We start from the raw sequence: 18,515 nt of genomic DNA on the forward strand, positions 1-18,515 counted from the left end.
ACAATTCAATCCACAGCAGTCATATTAAGAGGTTTTAACCTAATTTTATTTTGGTATATATTTACCTAACATTATCATTTCAAATACTATAAATCATCATTAAGGTTCTGCAATAAGTATCTTAGCCTTAAAAGGAGTGTATATTTCATTCAAGTGTGAGAAACCCTGACCTCAATGAGAAAGTCTGAGATTACTATCATGTCGCATTACATCTTATACAGCCTGTCACTGTCCCTATTCACTGCCCTCGTCTACCACTGTTTCCTTGCATTTTATTCATCAACATTATAAAGCAGCTTAACCCACAACACATTACTTCATACCTCCCTGCCTTTCTTTGAACTCTACGTGTAATATCATTTCCTTCCCAATTTTTGCATATGTGCAATGGAAAGAGTTCCATCCACAGTTTTGCTTCTCAGGGGAAGCTCAAGGTGCTATATGATGTAGTATAACTTCTGCTAAAACAAATATTTAGATCGCCCCCTATGGGAGGTTCATATCAGAAGCAGGTCACTAAAGCAGGGAGCAAGCTCAGACATATATTCCTGTTTTTAAAAATGACTCTTTTTTGGTTCTCTTTGAGTAACTACATACCTTTTTTATGAGAGAAATTTGTGAATTTAGCATTTTGGGAAGCAGCTCAAAAATTTTAGTTGTCTTGCCAGAGGACACTGTGTGCATAGAGAAATATAATGAGAGAAGAAACTGGAAAGACAGAATGGGTCCATATTTTAGAAGACTTTGAGAGCCAAAATAAGGTTTTGGATTTACTTCCTATATTCTGAGTAGTCCCTGATTTTTTGAGAAAGAAACGTTACATAATGACACCAAAAGAGATGATCCATTCTTTTCAGACCAAAATATCTTACACTGTTTTTCTGTACTAAGCATGACAGGATTACGTTCTATCATCTGCACTTATGAATTGATAGATTATTTAAACATCATTCCTATTTGGATTGTGGAAGTCAGATATCACTAGAACTATAGATATAGATTTAGATCTTGGATTCTGAGGAATTTTGGTGTTTAATAAATAGAAATCACTTTATTTTACAGATTTCTCTCTTAGTAATAATTAATTCCTGTCATTTTTCACAATAGCTTAAATTAAAGCCCTGTTTCCTCCATATGCAACTTTATTCTGGACTGAGAAAAATGGTTAGGTTCTTTATTGTTTTTTTTCAAAGCTAGTTAAATCACTTTAGCTATTATCTAAAAAGAGCTTCGCTTATTTTAACAGAACTCTTTCTGTTATATTTAAAAGTCATGCTGTATCTCATGTGAGGTTGTTATTTAACTTCTAAAGTTTTTTTTTTTTATTTAAGTAGAACAGTAACTTATATGTGGGTGGGGATGTAAGAAGTATGACAATAAAAATAAAATTGCAAGTTGCAATTTGTCTGAGATAGTTTATTATTATAGTTAAGTTAAAACCTACATGGATAGAATTACTAAGAACACAGAAATAACACTCTTTGACTAATTAATGGGATTTCCTGAGAGCCATGCTGCAAAGCTGATGATTTATTAGCTGTGCTTAAAAGAATCTAGTCTAAGAATGTTTATTTAGTGAGATTTATTTTGAAATAAAGCCATTACACCTATGTGGGATATCCATAAGGTAAAATTATAACCCACCACTCCTTTAAAAAATGCCTCTATGTGCCATTTGTGGATCCATCAAAATGTAAAATTTTTGAAAACCCATGTATTTACATTTTCTGGGTAGCTAATATTTTATTTTACCTTTGTTCTTAAAATTTGGCTTAAAATCACAAACACATGAACTTTCCTACTGGGTAAAGTCACAATTCAAATTTAACTCATTTTTTTTTCAGATAACCTAAAACTCTAAAAAAATGAACTATTTTAGTCTACTCAGTGCCTTATTAAGTAGAATAAATCTTAGAGTTTGAGCACTCCTTCATATGTAAGAATTCTGCAACATTTCCAGGTTATTCTTCTAAACATCCCCTTGCACAATTCTCTCTTCACAATTCTCTAAATGTGATGGAGAAGTTCAGGTGAAAGTCTATTTGTACCAGACTATGAACGTGATCCTGGAACCAAGTAGACTGCTTCTATTCATTACAGCCAATCCTTTCTTGGGTTTGAAAACTGAATTACTCCTGTATCAAACTGATCTCATGGTTTTCTTAAAAAAGAAACAAACAAAAAACAGCTATGTGTTTTATTTCTGACAAGTAGTATGTTTCAAAGGAACTGGTAACTATTACTTGTTATCTCATATTTTTCAGTGAAAATAATATTTATCAAAAACACCAATGAGGTTTCTGAAGTTAAGGATTTATACGGGCTTCCTCAAATATCACTTTACAATGTATGAATTCCATTACGTGAATCCTTTCTAATAGGTTTTGCTGTTTAATTACCTTAATATTTGTATAGGTGTGGGGAATAAATAATGGCCTTTTTATATGGTATATGTTTTTCTTTTCTATATTCAGGTTCTCTCCTTAGGAGCAGACGTCCTGCCAGAATACAAACTGCAGACGCCGCGCATCAACAAGTTTACAATATTGCACTACAGTCCCTTCAAGGCCGTCTGGGACTGGCTTATCCTGCTGCTGGTCATATACACGGCTATATTCACCCCCTACTCGGCAGCCTTCCTCCTCAATGACAGAGAGGAGCAAAAACGGCGAGAATGTGGCTACTCTTGCAGCCCTTTGAATGTGGTAGACTTGATTGTGGATATTATGTTCATCATAGATATTCTAATAAACTTCAGAACTACGTACGTAAATCAGAATGAGGAAGTGGTAAGTGATCCCGCCAAAATAGCGATCCACTACTTCAAAGGCTGGTTCCTGATTGACATGGTGGCAGCGATTCCTTTCGACTTGCTGATTTTTGGATCTGGTTCAGATGAGGTAAGAGCAGCGTAAGCACCTTACTTTCTGAAAGATTGCAGGTATAAAAGTGAATCTATTTTTTAACTGCAAAAAAATAAAGTACCTGGTTGCTTTACAAACTCCCCATATCTCAATGGTAAAATTCATTTTCAATTGAAAATGCTATAACATGAAATGGAACCATTTTGCCATTGCAAATAATTTACAATTCTTTCTATTTTTGCTAAGAGATACTAAATATTATTTACCTTTAACCAAACTTAAACAATAAAACAGTGTTTCATAGCACATAGCACATTCCCAGGGTATAAAATCACTAGATGTTAATCCATGGGCATAAAACTGTCAAAAGCAAAGATGTTCTTTTCTTCACTCAAAATTGTGATTTGAGAGAGAAGAGGTTTACTTGTTTTGTGTTCAAATTATGTTGAAGAGGCATTTTCTGAAATGTCTTGTTCCAAAGCTTTCTCTTTAATAATATCTAGGTCGGAAAATACTTCTTGTGTTCCCAGTACCTTAGAATGCTAGAAACTGGGTGGAAAGCTGGTAGGTGTATGTGTAGTACATTTTCTGAATACAGAGTTCATAACTTTAGTCAGATTCTCAAATAGGTTCATTCATTCTGTAAGCATCTATTGAGAACCTACTATGTGCCAAGTTTACAGGAAAGAGTGAGACAAGGACCACACTGTCTGGGAGGTTTCAGTCTGCAGTGGGAGAGCAGCAGATGAATAGAATAAGTACTGTCTGAGACATGCTTTCATAGTGCTGTGGACAAGGGGACATGTGAGCATGGAAAGGGGAGTTCCTGATGACCGGTGGAAGTTTTACAGGTAGAAAGGGGAGGAAGATCATGCTAGTTAGAAGAGAAGCCCATTAGAGGCATGGAACTATAAAGTATTGGTTCCCAGCTCTATCAGACCCAATATAATAAATATTTTATTATTATAATTCCCCCTTTTATTATCCTATATAATAAAAGGCTAATATGAAAATTAACCAAACAGCAGAACAACCGGTCACTATGATGTGCACTGACCACCAGGGGGCAGATGCTCAATGCAGGAGCTTCCCCCCAGTGACCAGTGTGCTCCCACATGGGGAACGCCACTCAGCCAGAAGCCCGACTCATGGCTGGCAAGCACAGCAGCGGTGGTGGGAGCTTCTCCTGCCTCTGCTGCAGGCAGGTGGTATGGAGCGAGGGCTTCAGGACTGTGAGAGCCCCAGACTGCAAGAGGGATGTCTGACTGCCAGCTTAGGCCTGATCTCTGGGTGTATCGGGCCTAAGCCAGCAGGTAGACATCCCCCAAGGGGTCCTGGACTGCAGGAGGGCACAGGCCAGGCTGAGGGACCCCCCCACCCCCCAGTGCACGAATCTTGTGCACCAGGCCTCTGGTCATTAAATAAAAGTCATAGATAATATCATCTTTTAACACACAATTTTACAAATATAATATATAATTTCCATCCTTAATATAAAGGAGAAATAAATGAAATGTTTCTAATAAAATACCTAGTTAAATATATAAATGCTTCAGGCATATCTATATTAAATGATATAATGAAGTTACTAGGTACTATACCTATTTATAATGAGGAAGTCCATATTTAAACAATAAATTAAATATTTAACTAGCCCTAGCCAGTTTGGCTCGCTGGATAGAGCATCGACCTGGGGACTGAAGGGTCTCAGGTTTGATTCTGGTCAAGGACATGTACCTTGGTTGTGGGCACATCCCCAGTGGGGAGTGTGCAGGAGGCAGCTGATCAATGCTTCTCTCTCATCGATGTTTCTAACTCTCTATCCCTCTCCCTTCCTCTCTGTAAAAAATCAATAAAATATATATTTAAAAAAATATTTAACTAAATATTTTTTTATGTTTGCATTTTAACATAAGGGTTGAATATATATACATGTGCTTATATATGTATATATGTGTATATATACAGGTAGTTATGCATATATGCATAAATAAGCATTTTAACATTTATACTCACCTAGAAACACTGTGACTGTGATAACTACACATGTATACATGTATATAGTACACTTATACATATACTAGAGGCCTGGTGCACAAATTCATGCACAGGTGGGATCTGGACAGCCAGCCCTGATTGGGGCCAATCAGGCCGGGTGTGCTGGGGGAAGGAGTCCTGGGTGGTCGGTGTGCTGACCCTACCCCTGATCGGGGTGTGTGGGGCTGATCAGGGGCAGGGACGACCAGGGAAAGGGGCCCCAGGTGGTTGGCAGGCCAGCCCCATCCCCTGGTCGAACTCAGGTCGAACTCTCGGTCAAGGGGACAATTTGCATATTACCCTTTTACTATATAGGATACATATTTATACCTATATAACCATGCTACATATCACACAGTACACAAATACCACACCACAAGACCTCTTGTCATTGAAGATATAATGTTCTGAAACATTGAACAACTCTTAGTAAATGTCCAAACTAAACAAATTAATCATCTCTCAATTTTCATGGTGGCTAAATTCCTGGAAAATGTAATGAATATTAAAATGGGCAAAACTGAATTTATTTTTATATGTAAAACCTAGTTTCAAGGCTCAGTAGCTATAAATTTATTTTTAGCTTATACAAATGACTGTTATGTAGAACACATTTTTGTTGTTACTGGAGACTGCTTTAGGCGTTATAGGACATTTACCTACCTCACTCTACTGGAAGTAAAGGGCAATTCAAGGTGAGAGTGTCAAATGCTATAAATACATAAAGCATGATGAGGACTGAAAATAAGTCATTGAGCATATCAGTTCCATGTTCATTGATATTAACTGGATATTAGCCATAAGCCAAACTAATGTGGCTTCTGAGATTAACAGGATGTGAGTAGGGCCTCCTCTTGCTAGAATCCTATATAATAAAAGGCTAATATGCAAATCGACAGGATGGCAGAAATGTCTGGTCGCTATAATGCATATTGACCACCAGGAGGCAGAAATTCAAGGCAGGAGTTGCCCCCTGGTGGTCAGTATGCTCTCCCTGTGGGAGCACCGCTCAGCCAGAAGCTGGGCTTGCTGCTCTTTAGCACTGCCTCAGAGGCGGGTGAGGCTCCCACCACTGCCCCTATGCTCAGAAGCCAGGCTCACAGCTGGTGAGTGCAGTGGCAGTCGTAGGAGTCTCTCCCGCCTCCACTGCAGGCAGGCGATAAGGAGCGAGGGGCCCCAGACTACAAGAGCCCCAGACTGCAAGAGCCCCAGACTGCAAGAGGGATGTCCGACTGCCAGCTTAAACGGATATAAGCCAGCAGGAGGACATCTCCCTAGGGGTCCCAAACTGTGAGAGGGTGCAGGCCAGGCTGAAGGACTCCCCATCCCCCGCCCCATCCAGTGCATGAATTTTGTGCACTGGGCCTCTAGTCTTGGTAATAAAAGGAAAGAAAAAGGACAATATTAGAAGTTTTCACATGGTGAAGAAAAGGATTATTTGTTATTTTGTTGTGTTTGTTTTTTCTCCTAAGATGTTTGTGAGCTGACAAGAAAGAGTCATGTGGTGCAGAATGACTTTGGTGGGGGGCTAATTTGGATGGGAAGATTAGGAAAGACCTCTGAGAGGAAGTGCCAATTGAGTTGAGACTTAACCAGAAGCAACAAGCTTCATGAAACCACTTGCAGAGCATTTCAAGCAAAAGAAAACACTGGTGAAAATGGCCCCACTGGGGCACAGCCTTGGCGTGTAAGAAGACCAGAAAGAAGGCGGTGGCAGCCAGGCTGGACCATAGTGAGATGCAGCATGCTAAGATGTGAGGACACAGAGACAGGGGCCACATCACATGCAGCCTAGGAATCTGTGTTTCTTCTGGCTGCAATGAAACCTTTGGGGTGGGAATGACATGACCCACTGGATATTTTGAAGCACCTCATGGCTGATGTCTGCAGACAATTTAGTCAGAGTAGAAATAGGGAAATCACTTTAGAAGTTTTGCTACTGGTATAATGTAGGATGGACAAACAACAATGGCTTGGACTACGTGGTGGCAATACAGGTGAAGAGAAGTAGGTACATTTGGAATATGTTAGAGGAGAGCTTGTTGATGGATTAAATAGTGTTGGAGAATTAAGAGAAAAGCAGAATTGCCTGGCCAGTATGGCTCAGTGGTTGAGCATTAACCTATGAACCAGGAGGTCATGATTCGATTCTCAGGGCACATACCTGGGTTGTGAGCTCGATCCCCAGTGTAGGGCGTGCAGGAAGGAGCCAATCAATGATTCTCTCTTATCATTGATGTTTTCATTTCTTCCTCCCTCTCCCTTCCTCTCTGAAGTAAATAATAAAAAAAAAATGTTTGTTTTAAAAAAAGAGAAAAGCAGAATTAATGATCACTCAAAGATTTTGTTGTTTCTTTCTTCTTGTTTGAAATTTTTTGGGAGTTGGGGAGGGGACTTAAGCAACTTTTATAGATCGTCGCACATTTATCCAAATGGAAGTAATCTGGGGAGAAGAAGGTGCGTTAGGGGGCAGAAATTCCGTTCAGGCCATGCTGAGTTTGCGATGCCTATTTGTTATCTCAGTAGGCAAGTTGAGCACCACATGGGCAGCTAGAAAGATGAGTGAGTATAAGAAAAAGAAATGAGATTCATTAGATTATAAATCAGATGCAATCATGACAAAGGTTTGTTTGGATCAGAGATTCTACAGCAGGACCATGCACTAGTTTCTACACGGGTCTTAGAAAAGTATGGAGATTCATTTCTGGCAGGTCTGAAGCAAAGCCTTGCAGCTGGCATTTTAAAAAGTTGTAGGAACAATTCTTCTGCCAGATGTATGAGATCCAGAGGCCTGGGACAAAGGGGAAGCCCACGAGAGAGCTTTTGTGTGTTCACAGAATATTTCTACAAATAAATACATGAATAAACAAGTTAAAGTGATTTTAAACTAAATGTAAGAACAATCATGATTTCTTTTTGTCCCTAATATTTTTATTGATTTTTAGAGAGAAAGGGAGGAGAGAGAAATATCTATGTGAAAGCAAAACTTCGATCGGCTGCCTCCTGCATGCCCCTACTGGGATTGAACCCACAACCTGGACATGTGGCCTGACTTGGAATTGAACCAGCAACTTTTCAATGCACAGGATTTTTCCCAACCAATTGAGCTACACTGGCCAGGCCCATTCATAATTTCTTAATTCTTAATTTTAACTGAATTATTAAAATGTTTCCATGTATCACAGCATCATGAATGACCTTAGAGAAAAGAATTTTGTTAATGTCAATTAAACATGAATATCTTCCTTCTAATTTCCCAGCCCAGCCAGTGTGCTCAGTGGTTGAGTGTCAACCCATGAACCAGGAGGTCTCAGTTCCATTCCAAGTCGGTTCACATGCCTGGTTTTGGACTCGATCCCCAGTAGGGGACATGTAGGAGACAGCTGATAGATGATTCTCTTTCTTCATTGATGTTTCTATCTCTCTCTCCCTCTCCCTTCCTCGCTTTGAAATCAACAACAATAAATCCTATATAATAAAAGCCTAATATGCTAAGTATCAGGTCAGCCAGTTGGCTGTTCAGCCAATCAGAGCATAATATGCTAATGCTATGCTAAGGCTGCTCAACCACTCGCTATGATGTGCACTGACCACCAAAGGCAGATGCTCTAACTGGTAGGTTAGCTTGCTGCTGGGGTCCGCCAATCGGGACTGAGCAAAACAGGCCAGACATGCCATGGAGCCCTCCTGCAGTCCCTCCCCAGTTGGCCAACCTCCCACATCCCTTTCTGACCCCAGCTGTGCACCAGTGGGTCCCTCGGCCTGGCCTGTGCCCTCTTGCAATCTGGGACCCCTCAGGGGATGTCAGAGAGCTGATTTCAGCCCAATCCCGCATGCCAGGCCGAGGGACCCCACTGGTACACGAATTCATGGACCAGGCCTCTAGTGCATGAATTAATAATTTCCCTAAATTGTAAGCTACTGTTGCATTTTTGTTTTATTTACACTCAACTCAGGAGAAGAAAATTTATTTGAATTTTGGATTTATATTATTTTATCTATAGTACATGTTAGCAATGGTAACATGTTTTATAGGTAAGCTTGTCATATACATACAAAGGATAGCTTGGCATATACATTTTTACTAAAATAGATACATGAGCAGAATTATTTATTTTCTTCAAAATATCATTAATTTCTTTTAGTTTAAGTAAATGCAAATTACCTACAAATAATTGGTGGATCTTCTATAATGTTAAAAATATAGATTGTAGAAAATGAATACTAGCAATAAGTAGGCCTATGTCATTAATATTTCCTGGATGTTAGTGTCATCCAGACAGACCAAGGAAATGGTTCCTTATTTCTTAATATTTGCATCATCAAACATTATGCTATCCATAGCAAATTACTTTCATATTATTGATGCAAAGGAGCAATATTATTGGATCAGCCTCCAGAAAGCCAACTTTTCATTATCTGCCTCAAATTTTCCCATATTTTGCTTAGCTGTGTCAAGTCTTAGTTTCAGAAATATTAACAGTTAGAACCTAAAGCATTCTGCTTAGTTAAATGCTTCATTAACCTCTTCCACCCCTGGAAATAGTATTCTTTTGATTAATTACTTGCTTTGTTGGCCTCTTTACTTTCACACTTAACAGTTATTCTTCATGATTCGTGAATGCAGGCAAGACCTTTGAAACCTAAGTAACTGAAGTGCTCTCTGAGGTAAAATTGTAAGCAGAAGGAGGAGTTCCTGCTCACATTGATGTTTGCTTCATTAATCTGATAGATGAATCATGGAATGGATACAAAGAAAAACTTAGCAGGCATCTGATTATCTTGTCAGCATTCTGTCTCAAACTGACCTCCCCAGTAGTCATCATTAGTTTGATGGAAGTGAATTTATAAAACACTAGAGGCCCGGTGCATGAAAATTCATGCACTGGAGAGGGGGGGTCCCTCAGCCTGGCCTGCCCTCTCTCACAGTCTGGGAGCCCTCAGGGGCATGAGGAGACCTGGCAATCAGGGGAAGGCGACGCCTCATCACACCTCTGCTACTGTCACTGCTGGCAGCGTAAGCCTTGGCTGGCCCTGGATACCTGAGCCTCGGGTCTGCCCTCGGCAGCTGGGAAGCCAACATCCAAGGCTTGCCTGTGCCTCAGGCCAGCCCTAGGCGGATGGGAGGCTGAGGGGACTGGGGGACTCCAGAGGCAGGCATGCGGCAAGGCTGCGTGTCTCCCGCCCCAGCGGGGCTGAGGGGACTGGGCACCATCATCTTGTGGCTGTGGGCGCCACCATCTTTGAGGGCAGGGCAGTCAATTAGCATATTCCCTCCCTATTGGCTGTGGGTGCCGCCATCTTTGCGACAGTGTGAGGGTCAATTAGCATATTCCCTCTATTAGATAGGATTAGACATACTCATGTTTAACTTTAAATAACAAAGCACATTTTGGAGACCCAATTTCAAGTATGGGCCTATACATAAAGTTACTGTGTTTCTCTCTTTAGCTAGTTCTTGGGGTGTTATGGCAGAAGTTTCCAATGGCTTGTATTTGAGGCTATTGGTCATGCCTGCAAAAATTGTGACATAAGTGAGAGACACAAAATTCCCAATGGAATAATTTTTGAACTAAAGAGATATAGGAACATTCCATAAAAAGTTGTGTTTTTTTTATTTTGCATTAAGTTAATCATCTAGTCATTATTTATGTGTGATCTATTGTGATGTATTGACTACAATTTGCTAGAGATGGCACAAAGGTACAATTTTTGGTTACATATTTCTCAGACCAAATAAAATTCCCATTTTAAAAATGGAATATCCATGATTGTTTATTTACTGTACCATTTACATAGTATTTAGAATCATTTGATGTCCAGTTTTCTGTGTTACTATAACTAAAGAAAAAAAATGTGATTTTAAATTGCAGAAAAATAGAATGTTAATTATAAAACAAAATAAAAATAAAAGGCTTAAACAGTAAAGATTGTTCAATATTGGAGCGAGTTTCCCAGGAAGGTTTAAGTTCATCTTCTCTTTAAAAACCACAGTTAGTGGAGAAATGTGTGAGGTCTGGTATGAATAAAGAAAGGCTAAGTTAGGTTATTCCTTCAATGTTTTTAACACACTCAAAATGTAGCTCTTTGATTGTATTAGTGAGTGTGTTCTTAGAAATATTGAAATAATGTGACTCAAGATGAACAACAGACTAGAAACTAGTTTCAAAATTATTAAGTTATATTGGTAAGTAATTCATTAAATGCTGTTTACAAGTACCAGAGCTTAAAGGTAATTGAAATAAAATATAAAGCAAAGCATAAGTGTACAGTTATGAAATTTATTACTCACTCTTCCCATTTCCCCTCTTGTATCCAAATATTTCTTGACAAGCAAGACAAACTATTGGATTAAATAGAAAGTTTCAGTGACAATTCAATTTATCAACCCTGTAGATGAAACCAAAGATCACATACTTATATTTCCTCATTTATAAAAGAATATTTCTTTCCACTTACCTTAAACACCAGTAAATAAAGTATTTTAAATGTAAGAGTCTTGAAAATGCTTACTAAAAAGACAGTAGAATTATTTTTCAAAATAATTTTGAAAAACATTTGAGCATAAGGTTTTCTCTTACAGATGAGGTTTTCTCAGTTTAACTGTAGCCACATTTAATCTTGAGTGGAGAGTTGTTGAATACTGATCAGAAATATCCTATTCTATTTCAGGCCTTGAAAATGAATTCCACTACATTAAGAGAGAATATTGCCTGATATATTGTAAAATGTCTAGTAAAATAATCACATAATCTTCTTGAATCTGGGTCTAGTACCTAACATAGTTGCAAGGACATAATTGTTCAGAGTATACATTATTAAAATAAAATTTAGTTGAGAAAGTCATACTTAATAAAGAAAACTAACTTCTAACTCAATATAATAAAGTATCTAGGACTTTAATAAACTATGGATATAGATACATTTTTAAAAAATTAAAATTGGACTATATTCATCAGTGCCTCCCTCCCCTCCCCCTGAAATTTAAATAAGTGAATTTCCAGGGGAAAAGGCATTTTACATTTTTAAAAAATATTAAAAATGCATTAAAAATAAAAGCTTTAAATAAATAGACTTTTTAAATTATGGCATTCAAAGCAAAAAGAATTTGAAATATTGAATCAAGGTAAAGGAGTTGAGTTCTGAGATGGTGTGGGTATTGATGAGGCGGAGACTTGACTTGCTGTAGTTCATGGGCAGGTCAGAAAACAAAGTACCTTGCTTCAATCCACTGCAAAATGGCTCAGCTCTTTCTGTATCTTATGTATTATCATTATGTCTTTATATTTCATAATAATAATGCTTACCTCTAGTGAGCCTTAATGTTATTTAATCTCTACCAAAAGTAACAATAAATGCAATATTTTTCTAATATCCAATGAAAAGCTCAAGAACTACCATCTAAGAGAAAGTCCATTATCTCTATAATTTTTGAAATTATTATCATTGATTTAAGGATGGTTTCATGTCTATTTTTAAAAATTGAGAAAACCCACAAAGACAGTCTTCCATAATATGTCTGGATAGTACATAAAATTAGATATGCTGTGAGATACATTCTGAAAACACTCCACTCAGCCAAATTCTGATGTCAACACAATTATATTGTAAGGTAATTGTTGGTCCCATTTTTCACTTGCAGGTAATACAAAATAGTTCATTGTACTAAACAATGGAGACAAACAATCTCCAACAAATCAGCAAGAGGATATTGATCATTCCTTAGTCTATTCTCCCTGAGATTTTGGTGCAATCACTTCTTTCTGTTGTGCAACCTGGGACAAAACTTCCCTTAAATCTATAAAGATTTATTTAAGCAACAAGAAGAAAGGAGTTACTGCAATACTGTGTTATCTACAAGATGTGCTGTATACAATTGTAGCTAAGAAAGAATGCTCAGGTGTATTAGTGCATCTTGATAACAATAGAAAGAAGGTCAAGTCATTTGTCATATTGTCAAACTAACATATAGTTATGCTTGGGTACATGGCTTTGACTCTGAAGTCAATATTCACTTTTGAAATTGGGTTGAGACTTCATTGTGTACCCTATTTCTTAAGCTTTTTTTGTTCAGAAAAGATGTCTCTTGGGTGTTATTATATAAGATATATTTATTTATCTGGTCAGAAAACGTACTGGCATTTAGGTTTTATCTCATTTTAATATAATTCTAGAGGAAACATCAGAGGTTTCCTTGGGAAGAGAACAAAAAGGAGGTGGGTGGCATGCCAGCAGATTTTATTCCCTTTTTCCTCTCCTCATAACATCATTTTTACTCTACCACTTTTGCAGCCTGAAGAGTCAGTTCTTATTATCACATTATGATCTAAAAACAGCTCTTTTCTTTTGAAGCACCTCACTTCATTAATCAAATATGTAGAGAATTTTCATTATATTTCATTTACTTTAGAGTTCAAAGAGAAATTTTGTTCCAAGGACAAGAAGTTTTGAATAATAATCCTCAGATATTACTGATTTCTCCATAGAAGGAAATAGATAACTGGGCTAGGATAAAAATAAACATGCAAACTTAAGCTGAGAAGTATAGAAATGATGACACATTGAACCAAAGCGATTCATATTATCAGAGTCTGAGCAGTCAATGCAACTGGATGAAGTTCTTGTCTTTAAAAATCCCTGCCATGCTCTGGTTTGGCCCAGTGGATATAGCATCGGCCCGCGGACTGAAGGTTCCTGGATTTGATTCCAGTCAAGGGCATAGACCTAGTATCTCGGTTGCAGGCTCGATCTCCAGCCCTGGTTGGGGCACATGCCAGAGGCAATCAATCAATGTGTCTCTCACACATTGATGTTTCTCTCTCTGTGTCTCTCCCTCTCCCTTCCACTCTCTCTAAAAATCAATGGAAAAATATCCTCGGTAGAGGATTAACAAAAAATAAATAAAATAAAATTCCTGCCATTTCCTGTGGAACCTGCAAAGCCAATGTTAAAATACCTCCATTTGGGATTCCAGATATTTGGGTAATGCATTTTGAAAGTGTGTAAACTCTATCAACTCATTTTATAATAAAAGTTCCTGCTTCCTGATGAAAATAAAATGCCTTGGGTGTTCAAATAAGAACATGAAGAGCTACCATTTATTGGGCATTTTTTACAGTCCTGTAAGGTAGGCATTGTTATGCCCATAACATTGAAAACTGATGCTTAGGGATTAAAGTAACTTTTCCTGAAGCAGAATCCAAAGAGTCTTAGCACATAGGTGCTAAACTAAAATGCTGATAATAAAATAGTAGAAAGTTGACTTTTCTCCCAAGGAACTACTTAATACTAACTTAAATTCTCTGCTTATTTACTGTGATGAGATATACTTTTAAATTTGTGAAGGACAAAATAACTATTTTCTGTATTGCACCTGGAAAAAAAAAAAAGAACCCAGCATTGAAAACAGGGAAGACTCGCTCTCCACACATTCCGAAATGAGCTAAGTCTGGAGTCCAATTGTGATCAGCACATCTCAACTACACAGGCCCTTCTCACCTGTAGAGGGTGTCAGTACTCCCTTAATTAAAGAATTCAGGGAAACTGAGAAATCTCCCCTTCCCTTATGACTATTATGACCCAAGGGGGGTTGGGAAGGAAAATGCAACAATTACAGTATTTTAATGAAAATGTTTTTCTTGATACTTAGTGCCCTTTTTCCACCAAGTCAATGTGAATACATATAGGGTGATACTTATGTCATGAACTATTTCTCTAATTAAAATATATGTTCTTCACTCAGTTGGATGCACTTTGTGAAATAAACACCAACAATGAACAGATAAAATGACTAAATAATTGATTGGTAAACACCATGTAGCTATGGAATAATTATATGCACTGTGAAATATGTAGTACTTATTGTTGACATTATTTAGGAAACCAAAAAATAAACTTGTAATTTGTACTTATCAGATTTCAAGTCCAAACAACCAGTTAAGTATCATGTTATTATATGGAAGTGTCCTATCATTAGATACGTGATCAATAATAATCATGTAATTAGTTACATATATTATACCACAAAGCAAAATGCACAATATGGTTGGGAGAGCAAGAAACAATTTATCAACTTAACACATGTAAGAAGGAAAAAATGCATTTAAATATAGTGTCTACTGCATGCATGCAATCATCCAATAAGTTTCCCAGTTATCTGCTTGACCGGCTCCTTCTCCTTATGCAGATCTTTCTCAATTCTAAGGACAGCTCCTCAGCAAGGCCCTCTTTTATAAACTGGTCCCCATTCCAACCCAGGCCCCCAAACGTCTTCTATCATATCACTCTGTCTTATTTTCATCATGGCACTTCTCATCTCTGAAATGACCTTATTGTTTATTTATCTTCCCACTAGATAGTGAACTTGTTTCTCTTCATTAAAGAAGACTCTTTGTCTGCCAGATAACTGTCTCTCATAGAAAAGTGACCATGTGTGTTCTTTTCAATACTCTACTTCCAGTGTGTGGCACTTGCTAGGCACACTAATAACACCCCAGGATGTTTATTGGTGAATGAATGATTTACCATGGTGGTTAGAACATAAAGCAAGATGGATAAATTCTTGGTCCCGGAGTTCTTGCATGCCAAGATACTGAATTAGTGTAATGCACATTTTCAGAATATTTTACAAAGTGGGTAAAAAAATACTTAATTCAAATATACAGCTATCGTTGATGCCACCATATTGTTTTAACCTCTTCTTGCTACCTAGCTTCACAGGGACATACCTTGAATTTTTTATCAACTGTTTCTGACCACGCATATTTACTTCCACAGACAACAACATTGATTGGCCTTCTGAAGACAGCTCGACTCCTCCGCCTGGTGCGAGTGGCTCGGAAGCTTGATCGGTATTCAGAATATGGCGCTGCTGTTCTAATGCTCTTAATGTGCATATTTGCCCTGATTGCTCACTGGCTGGCTTGCATTTGGTATGCGATTGGGAATGTAGAAAGGCCCTACCTGACTGACAAAATCGGATGGTTGGATTCCTTAGGAGAACAGATTGGAAAACGTTACAATGACAGTGACTCAAGTTCTGGGCCATCCATTAAAGACAAATACGTCACAGCACTTTATTTTACCTTCAGCAGTTTAACCAGTGTAGGATTCGGGAATGTGTCACCTAACACCAATTCGGAAAAAATCTTTTCAATTTGTGTCATGTTGATTGGCTGTAAGTAGACTTCTCTTTTGTTATCTATTAGGACAAAATAATATCACAAAATTGATATCACCAGAACATTTAGAGTAAGGTTATATATATATATAACCTTACTCTAAATGTTCTGGTGATTATATATATATAATTTTAGAAGTAATGGGGTTACATATTTAGGTATCATAGTGTATTTGTCTTTGAAGGGAAGCAACCAAAGTTTTTCAGGACCTCAGGAAAGCATGAGCATAAAACTGGAGTCACATGGGTCTTGGGATTCAGCAATTAAGACCTGCAGTTCACCTTTACTGCTGTAAAAGAGTGTCCATAATTTACTACCAATGGTTATTTTCTATTTCCAGCTGAGGCAGGTTAGAATGAGAAAGATTAGCTTACATTATATTACTAGATGTCCTAATTAGATATAGAAATATATATCACCAATTTATATGTATATATGATCACTAATAATAATGCAAGTTAATCTCCTATATATAAATATATACTTTATGTGTGTGTGTGTGTGTGTATATATATATATCCCTGTTATTGCCTATAAATCCCTTTCCCTGTGACACTGTATCAAGGCCTAACTGATTGACCTTTACCTTGTAATTGAGTAGTATCAAGAGCATTACTTATAAGGAGCATTCTTTGAAATAAGAAAAAGAGTTTGTATTGAACTAAAGATGTTTTAATGTTAGTATATTTTTTTTCAAAATCACACCTTGGAACCACTAAAGATAACCTTGCTGATACCAGGAAGCAATTGGCAAATTGATGAATGTATAAACTTAAAAATAGCATCATCCTTATACTGCATACAAATTTGAAAATAGACTCAAAGAGTTTATTTTTTACATTTTTAGGGGCTTTTACATGGAATTATAAATCCCTTTTAACAAGTAATCTTGTAGCCATGACTGGTGTTATTAAGTGGTTAGAGTGTTGGCCCATATATCTAATCTTTAATTCCTAAACCAGGGGATTTTGGGCAGTTTTCATTCTTCTTTGTTTCCTTTCTACTTTTCTTCTTTCTTTCTTTACTCTTTCTTCTTTTTAAATGTGACATGAGGTTATTTTTATTGATTCTTTAGGAATGTGTCTCCTGCAAGTGAATTTCTTATTTTTAAAAAAGAAAAAAACATTCTAGTTAATTGGGTAGCATATGAGACATCCACTTCCTATATGACATCCTTTATTTGAATAGCAAATCAGTTTTGCAAACCTTAATCAAAGTGGGAATATATAAAGCTTAATGTCACACAGGAAAAAATGTGTACATATTCCTGAAGAACTTTATCATGACCTGTTAAGCCATGAATAAAGAAAAAAGTAAAATTAAGACTTGAAACTTAACAATCGTAAAAATGTCACTGATATTTGCTAGCCATCAAATAAGTGTAAATGTAAGTTATTTTCACATACTTACATCTATGTATTCTAATATGCAAATTTATTCTTTATTCAACTATCATAAATAGAATAAAAGACATTTAACTTTTAAAAACACATAAACCAGGAAACAAAGGCAAATGTATTTTATCTATGATCTACTTAACAAACATCTTGGAAGAAATCCTTGTTTATAGCATGGAAAACATGTTACTGGGTTTCTTCTTTTAGCCATGGTGGAATAACTAGAATACCCCGATATATTTTTTTAAAGAGCATAAAACTAAACAAAATATACAGGTCAACTGGTTTTATACATTGCAGATAAAATAGTAGGGGATATGATATGTTTCCCTACTAATAGAAGGAAAACAAACAAGATGGGCCTCCTGTTAGCCTCACTTTCAATCTGGAGGCCCTTTCTACAGTGAAAGGTGTCTCACTGAGCTAAGAACACAGGATCTGAAGTTGTGGAGGCAGGTGCTAGTATTGGCAAGACAGAGAACCAGAAAAGAGGCAGCCATGGCATAGAAAATCTCAAGAAACCTGTATAAGTATCCCCTTGTGTCTACTGATGAATACCAAGTCACAAATGCATGAGGTAAAATTCCTCCAATACTGACAAATGAATTCCAGAAGTACTGTAAGCTGAACAATTCCCACCAGCAGAGTGGAAAACCCCAAATCTCAGAAAAAATATTGCCATAGTACTAGAGTTGTCTAGCCTAACAAAGCCTAAAATACTAGCCTCAAAAGGAGCAAACTGATCTATGAGTAATTTAACTGCCTGCAAGAACAACATCCACCATTTCTAAAGGATGACAAAGAATATAAAGCAATGAACAATGTTAAATTTGCAATGCCCACCATCCATTAAAAGATTAATATGCTAAGAAATAAGAAATGTAACCTATAAGCAGGAGAAAAAACATTTTTTAAACCTACAGCTAGAGTTAATAGAGATGATAGGAGGAGCAGACAATACCAAACCTTGAACAAATGTGTATGTGGACTTCCAGAAAATGGACGGGAAGCATAAATGGCTGAGGTTTTTCCAAAAT

General features: G+C 37.2%; 1 protein-coding gene across 2 annotated transcripts in view; it reads left to right on the top strand.

The window, feature by feature from the left end:
* KCNH7 (potassium voltage-gated channel subfamily H member 7) overlaps positions 1-18,515 on the top strand; it is a 400,753-nt gene that overhangs the window by 327,777 nt on the left and 54,461 nt on the right. For both annotated transcript variants that reach the window (XM_023743782.1, XM_014445957.1), the window contains 2 exons: positions 2,475-2,900; positions 15,678-16,077. In XM_023743782.1, the coding sequence (XP_023599550.1) occupies positions 2,475-2,900; positions 15,678-16,077 (826 nt within the window). The remainder of the gene's footprint in view (positions 1-2,474; positions 2,901-15,677; positions 16,078-18,515) is intronic.

Source organism: Myotis lucifugus, unplaced genomic scaffold (genome assembly GCF_000147115.1).
Source record: "Myotis lucifugus unplaced genomic scaffold, Myoluc2.0 scaffold_5, whole genome shotgun sequence".
Taxonomy (NCBI): domain Eukaryota; kingdom Metazoa; phylum Chordata; class Mammalia; order Chiroptera; family Vespertilionidae; genus Myotis; species Myotis lucifugus.